Below are 16,726 nucleotides of genomic sequence, written 5' to 3'. Positions count from 1 at the left end.
TAGGGACACCTGGGCTGGGCGAAGGGAGCGGTTGCCCAAGCCGGTTAGACCGGGAAGCAACTCCGGGTCACGCCCCCGGGATCGCCCACTGCGGAGGTTGGCCGGGAAGCCTCTGGCTTGGGACCTGGCAGAGGGGGCGGGGCCAAGGCGGGATCTGGGCCGCGGGGGTGGGACCTTGGCTAGGGGCGGGGCTGACACCCTGGGGTGTGGCCTTGGCTGGGTCAGAGCTGTGAGCAGGGATCGAGGGGGCGGGGCCTTGAGAGGGGTCGGGCTGCGGGGGCGGGGCCTCGGCTGGGCTCAGGAGCTGGGCCTCAGCCCGAGGGGGCGGAGCTGGTTTTGTGGGCAGGGCTTGGGCTGGGGTCAGAGCCGCGAGCGCCGTCGAGAGGGCGGGGCCAAGTCCGGGGGCGGGGCCGGGCCTGGGAGAGGCGCTGGGCGGCCTCGGCCAAGAGATCTCAGCAGAGCCGGCGCCTTTGCGGCCACTGCCGTTGTCGCAGCTCCGCTGCCCCAGCACCTGCTGCCCTCGCCCGGCCCTAGGCACCGCTGCCATGCGGCTGGCACTGCTCTGGGCGCTGGGGCTCCTGGGCGCCGGAAGTCCCATGCCCTCGGGGCCCCTCTTGGACACAGGTGAGCCCCGGCGTGGGGAGTTCTTAGAAAGGAAACTTGGGGCGATGAGACCCGGAGGTGCGGGGTGCGTAAGGAGGCAAGGGGAGCCACGGAGGTTGTGAGAGAACTCCCAGCAGGATCCCATCCCAGCTGCATCCCTTCCCTGAAGGCCCGGGACTAGGCTGGGGCGGGATATTGACACGCAGATCTGAGCTCAGCGGCGGAGAGAGGGAAAGCGAAGGGTGACACACCAGCCTCCGGGGGCCGATTCTGATGGCTGTGTCCCCAGATTCCTCCTCCACCCCCACCCTTGATTGGGCCATCAAGAGATGGCTCCTGGTACCAGGCACAGAGTCCGTACATCCCGTTTTTTTCCTATCTGGGATCGCAGAGATGAAAGTCATCATTCACCTACCTCCCTTCTCCAAGACAAGACAGAAGTGTCCCCCCACCCCCAACTGGGGACAAGTTGGTCATACTGCCCTGGACAGGGTCAGTAGTCATCTAAGGGGCCAAAGGTGTTTGCAAGCTGGGCCTGGAGGAGGAGGGGGACTCTCAAGCTCTGGAGGCAAGGGGAATGGGTATCCAGGTGTCAGAATGCTCATGCCACCAAAGTTTAGGGAACCAGGATGGAGAGCTCCTGGAGGAGTATGGAGGGAGGACTTGATGCCTCTTAGAACTTTCACTTCCTATTCAATGTCCTGGACTGGGGTTGGGTGGGGGGAGACTACCGAGGGGGTGGAGTGTCCGGAGCAGAGAGGTCCATTGTGTGTGGGGGTGTGTGAGGAGGAAACCAAGACTGTAGCTTCATCGGGTGTGCCTGCTGTGGGCATGAGGGGGGGTGTTTGGGGAGGAGGTGGGAGTGTTTGTTCTGCCGCCCAGAGATGGGTGTTTCCTTCCAAGATGCCACAGGGGAAAGAGAGAGGGAGGGGAGGTGGGCACCAGGCCACCCTGGTGGCTGCAGACCATTGCCTGGGAGAAGGGGGAGGTGCCTGCTTGACTCAATGAGAATGTTCCTTCTAGAGAAGGGGGATGGGACTATAGACATTAGGAGGAGAATGGAAGCTGGGGGGAAGAGAGAAAAAAGGCAAAGAATATGACAGGAACTCCTTGAGGAAGTAAGGGAAGGCCACCCCAGTGTTTGCTTTTTTTTTTTTTTTTTGCCCCAACACACTTTGGCAGTCCCCCTTCCCTATGCAGGGAAGGTCCTCAGGAAGAGGCATCTTAAGAACCCAGGAATAGGGCGTATGGACAAGAACACCAGTAGTTCCCTAAACCTTAGGACCTATGGCTTTCTTTGCTTCACACTTTGGAGGGATATCTGGTGTTACAGGTCAAATGAGGGAGCAACTCCTACTGCCAGAAGGGCTGCCCAGAGGGTACTCAGAGCCGAAGGTTTTCCAGGGCAACATCACCCTCAATCTCTCAGAAACCCTCCAGGTAAAGTGTAGCCCTGTCTTCATCTTTTTCTACTTGCCCTTCTTAGAACTTGGGGTTGTGTTATGCTAGCCTGTAGAATGGATGCTTTGTGTCAGGTTTGGAATCGCTGTGTGACCCTAGGCGATTCACTTAACCTCTCTGAGCCTCAGTTTCCCCATCTGTGAAATGAAGATAATGAAATTACACTACTTACCTCCTAGCTGTTAGAAGGAAAACCCTTCATGGCACTGAAATTTACCATCTTATTTTCATTTCTGCCTACCCCCTTTGAAATTTCCCGAGTCCTTCTTCTCTTCCCTAGTGATCAGCTTCGTGTCTATGCCCCTCCCCTCCTGAAACAGATCTGTTTGCTTGCTCCCCCCACCCCAACCCTGACTCGACTCTACTAGAAGGATTCGAACTCCAACTTATGGTCTCATTTACTCGGAACCCCCGCTGTCATGCCCCCATCCTGGATGGGATTGTCCAGGACCCTAGGGGAAACTTAGAGAGGAGGGGCTTCTCCCTGCATCCCCCACCCCAAAGCTGAGTCAGAGGAAGGGCTGGGGCCGGGAATGGGTCCTCCTTACCATTTCCTCTTTGGGCAGGAAGCCGAGAAGGGGGTGGCTAAGACACCTCCTTTGACCCCCACGTGCCCCCCCTAAACAATGATCCCGGCCAGGTGGGGCTTCCTGATCTTTCCCTTGAGACTTCCCTGCCCCCATCCTTATGATCCAACCTTCAGGACTCCCCTGAGAGCCTGCATCTTTCTGGCTTTTGGAGGGTTGCTGAGCATAACAGGGAGTGCTAGGTGGGTGATAGTATTTTCCCCTACAGGACAGGCTCCCCCAGAAATTGCAGATCAAGCTAGAGCTGGAGGGTAAGAGCCACATCTTGGAGCTGCAACAGAATGGGTGAGTGCACCGAAGGGTCCTAGATAGACAATGCTCGTGGTGTTTAGCACTGCAGAGGGTGACAGCTCCCTGGTCCAGGGATTTGTGTAGATGTCTCTAGCTTGTTACAGCCATTAGATGCAGCTGGGCCAGTCACTCCTGGTCAGTAGAAGGTACCATTAACCCTGTCTTTTCCTTACTCTGGTCTCTAGGGAGCTGGTCCCAGACACCCCAACCCTTGTGTGGTACCAGCCTGATGGCACGCAGGTGGTAAATGAGGGAGACACTCTGGTGAGTTAGACCCTAATGTGCCAAGGTTTGTTGACTATTCAGGGAGTGCGTGAATCTCTAAGGCTAAATTTCCCTGGGAGAGAAGTGGAAAGAGGGTGCCTTATCTGTATCAACAGGGTGGATTTTTGTGAATACCCTTAATGCCTTTATCTCAGGTCCTCATTAGGTTTGATTTTTTGCTGCAGGAGAACTGTTGCTACCAAGGGACAGTACAAGGCCACCCAGACTCCTGGGTCTCTGTTTGCACTTGTTCTGGACTCAGGTAGAACAGCAGATTGGGGAGAAAGGGCAAGCGGGCTTGAGGAACCGACATACCATCCTGAATTCCTACTTCTCTCCCTAGAGGGCTGGTTGTCCTATCCCCGGAGAAAGTATATGCCTTAGATCCCGGGCCATGGGGAGTTACCCATATCTCCAAGATAGAAGATATTCACCTCACAGGAGGTACCTGTGCCCTGAACCCAGGATCCCGTGTGTTCACCCAGGCACAGTCAGAGCTCAAGCTGGGCCTGCATCATCTACATCGGGTAAGATGTAAATAGAAGTTAGACATTCAAGGGCTTATTGAATTCAATTGGATTATCGACCATCATTGACCCTTCTTTTTTTGTCTCCCCTCCCTCCCTGCCACCCAGAGTAAACGGGATGTGGTGTCAGAGACAAAGTTTGTGGAGCTGGTGATTGTGGCTGACCATAAGGAGGTGAGAAAGTTGGCATCTGGTACCTTCTATGCCCATTTCTTGGTGCCTCTCACAGTAGTATCTTTTTCTTTCTTCAACAGGTGAAGAGATACCCAGACCTCCACCAACTACAGACCCGTATGCTAGAAGTGGCTAACCAGGTGGACGCGGTAAGTTTCTGTATCAGTAAGGCGAGGCAACGTTGTTGTTACAGTTTCCAAGGAGGGTGGGCAGGGTGAGTATAGTACCTGTTGGCCTAAGCACAGGATAGCGAAGAATTTTTCTTCCCAATTAGTTCTTTAGGCCCCTGAATGTACGGGTGGCATTGGTGGGCGTGGAGGTCTGGAACGACAAGGACATGATCACGGTGGACAGAGATGCAGGCATGACACTAGAACGCTTCCTCCGCTGGCGTCAGGCAGAGCTGCTCCCTCGAGTGCCGCATGACAGTGCCCAGCTGGTCACGTAAGGGCCCTTCTCCTTTGAGCATTATTCTGACCATGCCCCTCCAACCAGGATGTGACTGCTTGATGCCCTTGGAGGGTCTCAACCTTTGGCTGCCTCACTCCCCTTAGGACCAGCCTGTTTCTGAACTCTGCAGTGGGCATGGCAGTACAGAATTCCATCTGCTCTCCAAGCCTCTCAGGGGGTGTGAATGTGGTAAGTTTTCCTGGATCTCTTTCTGACCTTTCTCCCTCCTTCCATTTTCCTTCCATTTTGTTACCATGCCCCACCCTCCCCCCCACCAAGCCCAGCAATTCAATTCAGTCTGGCCTCACGTAGTACCTTTTACTGGAAGTACGGTACTGTACAAAGACACCGGATTCTGCAGTCACATGATCTGGGGTCAAATCTCCTCTCTGATATTCACCGGACGTGGCCTTGGGTAAATTGTCTCTTTGGGCCTTAATTTCCTCACTCATAAAATGAGGGAGTCGGACTAAAGGGGTTGGCAAGCTAGAATCCATCTCTTTTTGTACAGAAGTGGTTTTTACGCTTTTAAATAAGGTTTTGTTGTATTTAAGAATGTAAAAAAAAAAAACATCCCTAGTTCATGGCTTTACAAAAACAGGCCACAGGGCATAGGGCAAAATGATAAAAAATAATAATAGCTAACATTTATATAGCGCTCCCTATCTGCCAGGCACTGAGCCTCACAACCACCATGGGAGGTATGTGCTATTATTACCACCTCTCCCAGGAAACTGAGGCAAACAGGTTAAATGACTAGCCCAGAGTCACACAACTAATATCTGAGGTCACATTTGAACTCAGGTCTTCCTGACTCCAAGTCCAGCACTCTATCCACTGGGCCACTTAGCTACCCCGGTAGTTTGCTGAACCTTGGGACTAGATGGTCTCTTAGATCCCTTTTAGCTCTGTACCTATGTATGATATGTTCTCCATGCCCTCTGATGGGCACAGTCTGGATGCCGTGGAGGTAGAGGGGAAGTATAAGAGAATGTGACCTGCCTTCATGGAGCTTGTGGTCCATTTGGGGAACCAGAAAGAAAACTGGATGAGATAGAATGGTGTGGGGGATAGACTACAGCACCAAGTCAGAAGTCTTGGACGCAAGTGGAACCGCTGTCAGGTGGTCTTGGGCAAGTGATTTCCCTTCAGTGGGCTTCATTTCCCTCATTTGTAAAGAGTCATTAGTCTGACAAGCTGATCCTCCAACAATAATGTGTGATGCCAACCCTGACGTTCTGCAGACTAAGGTCCCTTCCAGCTCTGACATTCCCACCCCCAAATGAACTGTCAGACAGTAAGGAGTATAGGAGTCAGAAGAGAGAGGCAATACTACATGTGGGAAGGCTTTAAGAAGAAGGTGGGATAAGAGCGGTTTTCTCTCCCAAAGACTTCTTCCTCCTATGGCTAAGTGGACAATGAATCAACATTTCAGAGTGTTCCCCTCTTAACCTCCTTACCTTGAGCTTATGAGTTCACCTGTCTACCCTGACTCCTTCTTTCCCTAGGACCACTCAGTGAGCATTCTGGGTGTGGCATCCACCATGGCCCATGAGCTGGGGCACAGCCTGGGCCTGGCACATGATCCCCCGGGAGGCAACTGCCCATGCCCAGGCCAGCCTCCTGCTAAGAGCTGTATCATGGAGGCTGCCACAGCGTGAGTAATGCCGCTGTCTCCAAACCAGGGAGTGAGGAAAGGCCTGGGTCTGGGGGTGGGGCTAGAGGAAAGGACCCCCTTTCACCACGATCTCCTTTTTCCTCCATCCTCAGATTCCTGCCTGGTCTGAGTTTTAGCAGCTGCAGCAGAGAAGCTTTGGAAAAGGCACTTCTGAGGGGAGCAGGTGGCTGCCTCTTTTCTCGGCCACCTCGTCTGGCCCCCCGCCCTCCTCGATGTGGGAACCTATTTGTGGAGCCTGGTGAACAGTGTGACTGTGGCTTCTGGGAGGTGAGGGGCTCCAGCTCTTCCTTCCCTACCTGGGCCTTCTCCAGTGCCACTCCTTCGCCTGGCTCAGAGGCTTTTCTTCCAACTCTCTGTCCCTTGACTGACTCTGGGATTTATCTCCCTAGGACCCTGAGCCCTCTGCCCCACAATTTCAAGTCTCTCTCTTTCTCTCTTCCATGTCCAGGAGTGTTCTGATCCCTGCTGTAATGCCTCCAGCTGCCAGCTGATGCCCGGAGCTCAATGTGCTTCAGATGGTCTCTGCTGTCAAGATTGCCAGGTATGGGCATAGGGCTGGCATAGATAGGATGATCTGAGTGTGATGTGTTGGGGTAGTGGTAATGATGATCCTGGTGACAGATGACAGAGAAATGGCATCAGGGTGGAAGTGTTTGTCTTCTGACCAATGCCCTTTCTCCCCACAGTTGCGCCCAGCGGGATGGTTATGCCGCCCAGCTCGGGGGGACTGTGACCTGCCTGAGTTCTGCTCGGGGGACAGCACCCAGTGTCCCTCGGATGTCAGCCTGGGGGATGGTGAGCCCTGTGCAGGGGGCAAAGCTGTCTGTGCTGCTGGGCATTGTGCCTCTTATGTTGCCCAGTGCCAGGCACTTTGGGGTCCTGGTGCCCGTCCTGCAACCCCTTTCTGTCTCCAAGCTGCCAACACACGAGGAGATAGCTTTGGGAACTGTGGGAAACAGTACAATGGCAGTTATGTGCCATGTGCCCCTCGGTGAGTGAGTACTCCCCCACCCCAACCCTCACCCCTGCTCCCCCATCCCTCCTTCCTGACCCTTTGCCCTCCGGTCATCCCTTTCCCCTCTTCCCCCTATGTTTCCTAGTTCCCTCCCTTCCCCTGACTCTCTAGCCCCTCCCTCATAGAGATGTCAGCTGTGGGCAACTCCAGTGCCAAGGTGGTAGTGTCCACCCCCTATTGGGCACTGCTCAGGATATGCTCACAGAGACCATTGAGACCAATGGAACACGCCAGACCTGCCGATGGACACACCTAGAACTGGGAAGTGATGTGGCCCAGCCCTTTCTGGCCTTGATGGGCACTGCTTGTGCCCCTGGACAGGTGAGTGAGCCAGACATTCCCACTCATGCATAGGTTAGACCAGACGCCCTTTGAAATCCCTTTCAATGCTGAGGCTCTATAAAATGTTAAAGGGAAATGGCAGAACTTCTGGGCCTGTAGAATACTGACCAGTCTGTGTCTCCCTCCTTCTCCATCCCTGGCAGGTTTGCATTGACCAGAGGTGTCAGCCAGTGGAACTTCTGGGGGCAGAGGAGTGTCGGAGCAAGTGCCATGGGCATGGGGTGAGCAGAGGGTAGGGGGCAGTATTCCTGGGATCCTGACCCCCAAGAGCAGACTGTGGGGCAGACTTAAGGGGATTGTGGAGGTGGCAGACCTGGGTTCTCTAGCTCTGTGCACCCTCATTCCTGCAAATCCCTCTTTGCTTGACCTCCACAAAACTCCTGATGGTTTGTTTTGACCTTTTCACGTTTGCTGAAGTTGGAATAACATTGGGGAAAATGCTTCCCAGGTGCCCCTCCTCCCTCAAGCACCTTCAGAGGTAGCTGAGTAAAATAGTGGATAGAGTACTGGACCTGAGTTCAAATCCTACCTTGGACACTTATTAGCTGTGTGACCCTGGGCAAGTCACTTAACCTCTCAGTTTCTTCAGCTGTAAAATGGTGACGATGATAGCACCTACTTCCCAGCCTTCTTGTGTGAGGATCAAGTGAAGTAATATTTGTAAAGCTCCTGGCACGCCAAATTGCTTAATACATGCTTGTTTCCTTCCTTCCCTTGTTCTTCTTCAGGTCTGCAACAGCAATGGACATTGCCACTGTGATCAGGGCTGGGCACCGCCTGACTGCTCCAGCCAAGGCTTTGGGGGCAGTGTGGACAGTGGGGCCCTGGGACAGCAGCCCAAAGGTACTCACTGGAGATGGTGTCCACGAGGGCGCCTGAAGGAGACTGAACACGGGACCTAGGGTTTAGATTCCCAGGATGTCAGAGCTGGTAGGAACCTTACAGGCCATTGGTTTGAATTCTCCCATTTTACAGATGAAGAAATAGAATGAGGCCTCCTAAAAGGTTAAGGGCACCCCTAGCTTGTTAATAGTTGCCACTCACACTTCCAATCTGTTATTTCTGACCTATTGATCTCTGATCTCCATTGTTCTACAGCAAACGGGGGCCTGACTACAGGATTACTCCTCAGTCTCCTCCTTCTGGCACTGCTGATGCTTCTTGGAGCTTGCTACTGGCACCGTACCCATTTACGCCGGAGACTCTGCCAGTTTAAGGGGACCAGTTCCCAGTATAGGTATCAGACCTAAAGCTTCCACTAAGGCTTCACTTTCCCCCTTAGCCCTTTGTGCCACCTTTAACCTTCTGTATTCATCGTCTACCCACCCTGACTCAGCTCCCATCCTCCTCAAACATCCCTTCCCCCTAACCCCTGCAGGGAAACGGCTGTGGCCCAGGTTCGATTTCTCCATGGGGGTGTCTGTGCCAATGGTTACAGGTAAGCAGGACCCTTTACTCACATCCAGACTAAATAGTCCCTGTCTCAGGCTGCTCCTTTTCCATCCCTTAGTGACTCAGTGTTCCCTACACGTCCCTCTTTGATCTCCAAGGGGTTTACAAAGGGTTAACCTCAAGAATCATACCTGGTACCTAGAGGGTAGATAACAGGGTCTGAAACTTCCTTCCCCTTCACCTACCCCAGGACATCCCCATCTGGTCCCCCTGAGCGTCCAGGTCCACCTCAGAGGACTCAGGCAACAGAACTACAGTTGATGCCTAGCACCAAGGTGAGCTCCTGATACCTGTCAAGGGAAGGGGCAGGGACACTTGTCTACTCAGCCATAAATCCAGCTGGGTTACCCTCCCCTCCATGACCCTCAAGGGGATTCTTAGTGCCTATTTCAGCAGGTTCTGGATGGTCTGAGAGTGGCTGACACTGCCCTGATGCCAAATTGCCAGCTCCAAGGAGGTTGAGGAGTCATATCCTACCTGGGGTGGGAAACCTAAGATGGGTGACCAAAGGAAGTGTTGTTTGGCACAACTCGTTAATTGAGATGAGGGTGTTGTGCCTGCTACTCATTGGCACTTCAATGATGCCACCCTGGATCTGGAGGCCCAGATGCCCTCTGACTGCAGGATTGGGTAAAAGAAATTGGCACTGCTTGGGGCCCCATATGCACAGGACAAACATCAGAGGGACTGATAAGTGCTCCTGGATCCCAGGGTGCACTAGAATTGCTATTCTCTAGAGACTGTATGAGATGGGGAGGGGGGGTTTGGTTTGCATGCCCATAGTCTGGCACCCCCCCCACTCTTGAATGCGGCTGAGTAACTGCATGATGCCCCTGCTCTCCTAAGGTCCTGGCTGCACCACCACTGGAGACTAAACCCACTTATTTTTACCACACCCCTCAGCATCTTTGACTGTAACGCTGATCCTCCCCTCCACCACTGTTCTCTTCTTCCACCACCCCTCTTTGTCTCCTCTCTGTGCTCCCTCTGCCTTTCCTGCTCTTTCCGCAGTCTGGTGCTCTTGGTCACCCTGACCCCCCCTCCCGGCCGCTCCCGCCAGACCCTGTGCCCAAGAGACTACAGGTAAATCTGAGCAAGGGACGAGACACAGCACAAGGTGGGCAGAGGGATGTGGGGATTTAGTGATCCTGAACTTCTGCCCACGTACATGAGGAACTAGGATTGATAAAGAAACTACCCACCCCTGCCCCTCCCAACTGTGACTTTGGGTGGGCAAGGGTACCCCTCTGTGCCCCATAAGGCAGTGGAAAGAGTACAGTTTCTAATTTGGTCTGTATCTCCACCTGGTGGTATATTGTAGCACTACAGCCTACCTACCCTCAAATTATTTAATTACACCCCCTTTCTCTTTTTCCCACTACTCTAGCACCTGAAATCCCTGGTGCCAAACTGTGCCCCGCATGTATCCTTAGCCCTGCGCACGTGCCCATCCCAGCCTAAGGCTGCATGTTAGCATGGAACCTTATTGAGGGGAGCCTCTGAATGCCATACTCACACCAGTGCATGCCCATTCCCCCATTGGCTTCTTCCTCACTGGCACTGCTCTCTCTGTCCAGGCTGCACTGATTGATCGACCCAACCCCCCCACCCGTCCGCTACCCGCCGACCCGGTGGTGAGGAGCCCACAGGTAACGGTGTGGGGGCGGGCATAGCCCCTCCCCCCTCCTGGGCTGCAGCACTGATGGCCTGTGGAAGTGGTTGCTGGGGCAAGGTGCCCCCTGGTGCCCCTTGGGCACAGTGCCAGGCCCTTCTCTAGAGGAGGTACCTCAGGAGGTACCGTTGGCAGCAATAGGTTTGTTTGGGGATGGTGGGTGATCTCTTGGGGCCATTCCCCTGGTAAATTCTGCCTTCTCTCTGTCAGTCTCAGGGGCCTGCTAAGCCCCCACCTCCAAGGAAGCCACTGCCCTCCTACCCCCAGGGACGGCTTCTCTCAGGCGAAGGGCCCGATGAAGACAGCTCGGTGCCCCTGGTCGTGCCCTCTAGGTAGGTGAGGGGAGGGGTTGAACATGAGGATGAAGGAAAGGTCCCTTTGGTGGAAGGGTGTCCACACTCTCTTCTTTTTCTTTTGCCCCTTTATCCCAAGACCTGCGCCTCCGCCCCCAACGGCCTCTGGGACAGCTCTCCGCGTCTGACTTCGTCCTGGGGCAGTGAGATCACCGAGAAGTCACTATGGGCCCCCATTTCCCCGACGTCCAACTCGAGGAGCCTGTGGAAGTGAAGCCTGCCCGCTCTGCTAGGACTGAGGAGCCTCGAGCGGAAGCCGAGGACCAGCATTCTTATGGCACTATTGGAGTTCCTGAAAGGCGAAGCATGAGATGGAACCCCGCACTGTTGACTCTGGGATGGGGGGGAAGCAGGGAGAGGGACCACGTATAGAGGGGTGGGAGTGGGCCCGGTGCTGCTGGGGCTCAGCTGCAATAAACTGAGACCTGGAAGCGCCTTCCTCCCTCCGAGCCTCTGTCTGCTCTGAGAAGCCTGGGCCCACCCCCTCTGCTGTCCAGGACAGGGGAACTTGGAGGTTCCCGTTCCGACCGCCAGAGGACGATGCTGCCTTGGCCGGAGAATGGCTCCAGGAGAAGGCGGGGCAAGGGGGAGGTGGGGGGAGTAGCTAGGTTTCTTCTCTTGCCTACACCTGTCTAAGGTGGAATTCGGACGCCAGGGTCGGCGATCCGCCTCAACACAGCTTGTGTGGGCTTGAACACTTGGGCTGATCCTTCAGCCCTTTCCCTGTATTCCCCACTGTATGATTGGGAATTATATCGCAATATAGCTGTTATTGCCTTTCTAAGGCTCGCACCAGGGGCTGTCACTGATGCTCTGGTGATAGCTTAAGGAGACGTCCCCCAACTAGAGGTCTGCGGAGGGACTAGGGAGAGGCTACCGGGTTCTCAGAAGCCTGGAGGCGGGGCGGGGCGGGGTGAGGCGGCTCCCACGGTCGCGGGGCAGCGCACCTGCCTACCCCTTTACTCCCGCCCCTTCCCGAGGGCTCGTGAACAAAGGTGCTTTGTACTGTGCCGCTGACACCTCCTCATTACACCAAAGTCGGGACCGGGGCAACTGCCTTCCCCCCAATCCCTTCCTTGGGTAAGGGTGGTGGTGGGGATAGATCGGATGCTACCTTGGGTCGCACTGGCTCCACCTGGAGCCCAGTAAAGAAGGAGGGATGTGGGTGATGAGCGGAGGGCGCGAGCTGGGACCCCGACGGCGCTGGAAGCCTTGATTATTGTTCTATCCTTTTCCCTCTCTCTGGGCAATGGGGGCGTGCCCAGCCCCCCACCCCATATAAGCAGTTCTACCCTGTGTGTCTCTTCAGGGAGCTGCAGCTACCCCCCCCCCACACACACACACGAGTTGAAAACTCAACTTTAGTTGGGGGCGTGTCTGGGGAGCCTGCGGCTAGTAAAGGGTTAACTCAGAGTTGGTCGGATTAGGTGGAGCCGCCTCCCCATTGGTGGAAAGTTATCCGGGGCGTGGCTTCTCATTCTATTCTGCCCCCCCATCCCCGTCATTCCCCCCTCCCCCTGTATCCTCCCCCCACCCCCCAATCCGGGTCTACTTTGTACCTTCCTCGCCCTGACTCCGGAGCCTGGCCAAGCCGAGCCGGGCCAGACCAGACCCGAGGGCGATGCGGCTTCTGCCTCTGCTGCGGACAGTCCTCTGGGCCTCGCTCCTCGGGTCCCCGCTCCGGGGGGGGTCCAGCCTCCGCCACGCCGTCTATTGGAACTCCAGTAACCCCAGGTAGCCGGAACAAACCGGGCTTAGCCGAGCCGGGCCAGCTCGCCTCTGGGACAGGGCGTGCACTCTCCATTGCCTCTTCTCAAGTCCCCGCCTGGGCCGGACAGCCGCGCGCTAGGGCTCCTTTGTTTGAGCTGGTTGTGGGGGGGAGGGGCGAGGCTAGCCCCCATCACTGCTAGTACCCCCGCCCCGGTACACCCTGGCCCCCACGTGGGGAGGGGGTGGGAGGAGGTGAAGCCCTGGGGTGGGATACAGGCACAAGTTCTGGGGGCTGGGGGGGGGTGCATCTCATAGATTCCAGACCCCGCCCCCCTTGCTAGCCCCTTAACTCGATTCCCCCCCAACCTCTCGCCGGCCCCAGAGGTTTCGATGTATGGAGAAAGGAAAGAGAGCTGGGGTGTGCAGACTGTAGCTTGTATGTGTATGTGTGTGAAAGAATGTGTCTGTCTAATCCTTTTAAGTTTCTTTCTCTGCCCCCTTATCCAACTTCGTCTCTGTCTCGAGTTATGTTTCCCTCTCTCCAATTTATTTTATCTCTGTATTTGTTTCACGGTCTGTCTCTCTTCCTATACCTCTCCAACCACACCAGTCTAGCTTTTTCATTCTCTCTCTCTGCCCTCTTTGTTTCTCTGGGAGAATGTCTTGCTTTTCTCCATCCCGATATCTGTCAATATCTAGAATTCCAACAGGTCAACTTGGCCCAATCTAAGCCACAACTTTGAAGTAGGTAGGAGCTTGTGAGGATTGATTCCCACCCTTTTAAGGTTTAGATGGCCCCAGAATAACTTGAATGGCCCAGAGGGAAGGGCAGTGGGAGGTCTGGAGTGGAGGTGGGGTACTGGTTTACCAGATGGAGCCAGGCTGACTGGAAGGACAAACATCCTTGGTGGTATCTACTGGATGACACCCCCTCCCCCATGTCAGTCACTACCCAATCTGTGGCTCACTGTTTCCCTATGTTACAGTTGCAGGTCAAGGTCCAAAAGTCTGCCTCCGCCTGTCTCTGTTTTCATCTCCTAACTCTGTCTCTCCATAGTTTAGTCATTGTGTGGTTTTATGCATTTCTCTCTTTCCTTTTCTGTTTCTTTCACTGCTTTTTTTCCCTGTGTCTGCCAAAGGGAGCACTCTCTATGGGGAGAATCTTGATGCTTGATTTGGGAGCCTTTAGACTGTTAGTGTATGTTCAGTCATATATGGTGGGTAGTTATGCTCAAAAGGGAGATTGAGCCCTTTGAGAGAGCAGTCTGTCCGTTTAGAGGTACCCCCAAATCTCCTGTGCTCCTTAGCTCCCATTCTCTGAGAGTTTACACTAAAGCCCTAATACCTGATTCATGCCTACAGATTGCTTCGAGGAGACGCAGCAGTGGAACTGGGCCTCAATGATTATCTGGACATCTTCTGTCCACACTATGATGGGCCAGGGCCACCTGAGGGCCCTGAGACTTTTGCTCTTTTCATGGTGGACTTGGCTGGCTATCAGACATGCCAAGCTGGGGGCAAAGGAGCCTTCAAGCGCTGGGAATGCTCCCGTCCCTTTGCTCCTTTTGGCCCAGTCCGATTTTCAGAGAAAATCCAGCGCTTCACACCATTCTCATTGGGTTTTGAGTTCCTGCCGGGAGAAACCTACTACTATATCTGTAAGTAAAATGGAGGGGCTGTGATGAGTAGACTGTGCAGCTTAGGGGTGGGGGAAACCAGACCTAGTTGAGATGTCCTCCCACCTCAAAGCCTGACACGATCCAGGGCCAAGGAGAGGAGCCTAGAAAGGAGAAAAGGGACCTAGATGGAGTGCAATAAAAGATAGGGATCAAGAATTTGGGAGCAAACTAAGCCCCTAAGAAAATGGCAGTGAATGGACATAGGGAAGTTGGGGGAGAAGGGGAAAGATCTAAAAGTGAAATAAAAGAAGCCAAGGGAAAGGTTCTGGATAATTTGTGGAGAGAAGAAAAGGGGAAATTAGAGAGCTCCATATCTTGGGAAGGAGACTGATAACTAGAAAGTTAAGAAAAGAGAGGGACAGGATCATGGGAGTCAGAAGCAATGTCAAAAAGCATGAACAAACCTTTTTTCTCCTGCCCACCTGCTTTACCTACCATAGCTGTCCCAATCCCAGAAAGCTCTGGCCAGTGTCTGAGGCTGCAGGTGTCAGTGTGTTGCAAAGAAACCAGTAAGTGTTTTGATGGTGTTTTTCCAATCTCCGGTGAGTGGGAAATACCTCATATAGGGTAGCAGGGTGTATGGGGGGTGGGGTGGGATGAGGGGGAGTTGAATGATTCCTGGGAATGAAGAAGTTGTCTGGGAAACTGGAAATTTGGAATCCGTCCTCATCTCTGGCTTCTTTTTCTTTAGCCGAAATGCCGACCACTGCACCTCCTTTTGTGCTGCGTCAAGGGAATGGGGTCTCCAGGGGTAAGTCAAAAGCATGACAGGACCTCTGGCCTCTGTTTTGGTGCACTCTAGGGCACTAGGGTCAGACTCTGGAGAGACTAGAGGGTTGGGATGTACAGGTGAAGAAGATGTGTGTTATACTCATGATTGGCTTTGAAGGATCTACTGGATTGAATAGGAGGTTGAAGAGGTGCCAAGATAAAAATGGCTAAATGGAGGGGGAATACATGAAGGACTTTAGAGATTATCTACAGAGTGAAATAGACTTCAGGGCTAGAGACCAGGGTTCAAAATCTGACCCTGTACTAACTAACTGTATGAACTGGAGTCAGTCACTTTACCACTTGAAACTCAGTTTCCTAATTTCTAAAATAGGGATAACACTACTTATCTCACATAGTTGTGGGGAAACCTTTAGACTTTAAAGTGTCAAACGATGCTATGATTTATTGTTATAGTTTGACACCCTTGTTACATAGATAAGTAAACTGAAATAGAATCATGAAGTGGCATGCTCTTAAACAAGGGGCAGAATTATGGGTGGGAGGAATAGGAAGGGGAGATGGGATTAAGTATGGTAGAATCACCCCTCCAACCCTGTGCCTCTGCCTGTGTGTTACAGAGTCCTTGGGTCCAGGTGGGGGCAGCACGCCGGCATGGCAAGGAGGCCGGGCCCCAAGTCCCCTCTGCCTCCTCCTCTTGCTGCTGTTGCCACTTCTGCGCCTCCTTCGGGGACTCTGAGCCTAGTCCTGACCCCATCCCACCCTTGGCCATCACCGCCAGGTCTAGCCTCTCTGTGCATACCCTTGACCACTGACTTCAGCCTGAAGGCATGGCTCCAGCTGTCTGGAAAAGGATGAGGGGGACAGTGCTTAGGGGATAGGGAGGTATTGGCAGGGTTCAAAGAATCCAGGATGAGTGCTCTTGGTGTGGAGCGTTGCAGGAGTTTTTCCTCTGATCTTTGGAGAATAGGGTCAGAGTTAGCTGGGGCTATCCCTACAATTTTTGAGTGCATGGACTGATACCTGGACAAATACCGAAACTGGACCAATTCTTGGATTCACATTAAGGTGAACACTATCACTTCCAACAGCCTGCACCTGGCCATGGTCCCCTTCTCTCTTCAGACTGGAATATTTTTTTCTGGAAAATAAACCAAACTCCAATCCTGGAGAAGGGGAATGAAACACCTAGGTCCCCTGGGGGCTTCAAGACTTCTACTAGTCTGGGAGTAAGTCAATTCCCCCCTTACCCTGGTCAACCAGCCCACTGATCCTCCAGGTGCTCCCCAGGACTGTACTTTGTTCTCCGCCTGAGAACTCTTTTGTGTCTTCTGGGAAGACGGACTTGATATGAGATTGATTTTCATTTATTTGTATTTTTATAAGTATCTGAACTCAACCTTCAATAAACTAGCCCCCTCCCTCTCATACACCATACCCTTCTGCCCTCTGGCTTCTTCCCTACTGCCAGAACCCCGGTGTCCTGGACTCCCACCTTGTCACTGGCTGACCTCCATGCCAGCTGTGCTCAAGTGATCTGTGCCAGCACTTGGTGGGCACCCCACTGGGCCTGGATGGGATGGGTGCCAACAGCAGCTGTGGAGGTTGGCACCTCCCTCCCTACTTCCCCCCACTTCAGCTTCCTGTGTATGTGAAGCAGGTGGAAGGGGCCACAGATGCTCTGGTACTGCTGGAACTGTTTGGGGTACTGTCTAGGCACTAGGGAGTCACTGAGG

General features: G+C 53.8%; 2 protein-coding genes across 5 annotated transcripts; both read left to right on the top strand.

Annotated features, from left to right (window-relative positions):
- Positions 1 to 390: 390 nt before the first annotated feature.
- Positions 391 to 11,300, top strand: ADAM15 (ADAM metallopeptidase domain 15). Of its 4 annotated transcripts, XM_036757087.1 has the most exons (24): positions 391 to 624; positions 1,937 to 2,043; positions 2,860 to 2,936; positions 3,128 to 3,206; positions 3,392 to 3,468; positions 3,550 to 3,733; positions 3,842 to 3,907; positions 3,988 to 4,056; positions 4,182 to 4,351; positions 4,462 to 4,546; positions 5,866 to 6,014; positions 6,128 to 6,302; positions 6,484 to 6,576; positions 6,722 to 7,026; positions 7,176 to 7,371; positions 7,536 to 7,613; positions 8,121 to 8,235; positions 8,491 to 8,629; positions 8,771 to 8,830; positions 9,035 to 9,119; positions 9,856 to 9,927; positions 10,422 to 10,493; positions 10,733 to 10,848; positions 10,949 to 11,300. In XM_036757087.1, exons 1-24 carry the CDS (start codon positions 546 to 548, stop codon positions 10,995 to 10,997), a joined length of 2,697 nt encoding a protein of 898 aa, XP_036612982.1. In that variant the 5' UTR covers positions 391 to 545; the 3' UTR covers positions 10,998 to 11,300. The 4 variants fall into 4 exon arrangements, with proteins under 4 accessions (XP_036612982.1, XP_036612984.1, XP_036612983.1 ...); XM_036757089.1 differs by lacking the exons at positions 9,856 to 9,927; positions 10,422 to 10,493; XM_036757088.1 differs by lacking the exons at positions 9,856 to 9,927; positions 10,422 to 10,493 and having other exon boundaries at positions 10,727 to 10,848.
- Positions 11,301 to 12,402: 1,102 nt separating this feature from the next.
- Positions 12,403 to 16,414, top strand: EFNA4 (ephrin A4). The gene is made up of 5 exons (XM_036756116.1): positions 12,403 to 12,603; positions 13,942 to 14,237; positions 14,699 to 14,767; positions 14,950 to 15,009; positions 15,611 to 16,414. Exons 1-5 carry the CDS (start codon positions 12,491 to 12,493, stop codon positions 15,727 to 15,729), a joined length of 657 nt encoding a protein of 218 aa, XP_036612011.1. The 5' UTR covers positions 12,403 to 12,490; the 3' UTR covers positions 15,730 to 16,414.
- The last annotated feature ends 312 nt before the right edge of the window (positions 16,415 to 16,726 follow it).

Source organism: Trichosurus vulpecula, chromosome 4 (genome assembly GCF_011100635.1).
Source record: "Trichosurus vulpecula isolate mTriVul1 chromosome 4, mTriVul1.pri, whole genome shotgun sequence".
NCBI classification, from domain to species: domain Eukaryota; kingdom Metazoa; phylum Chordata; class Mammalia; order Diprotodontia; family Phalangeridae; genus Trichosurus; species Trichosurus vulpecula.
Note: the sequence above shows the minus strand (reverse complement) of the source record. Positions and strands in the feature narration are given on the sequence as shown.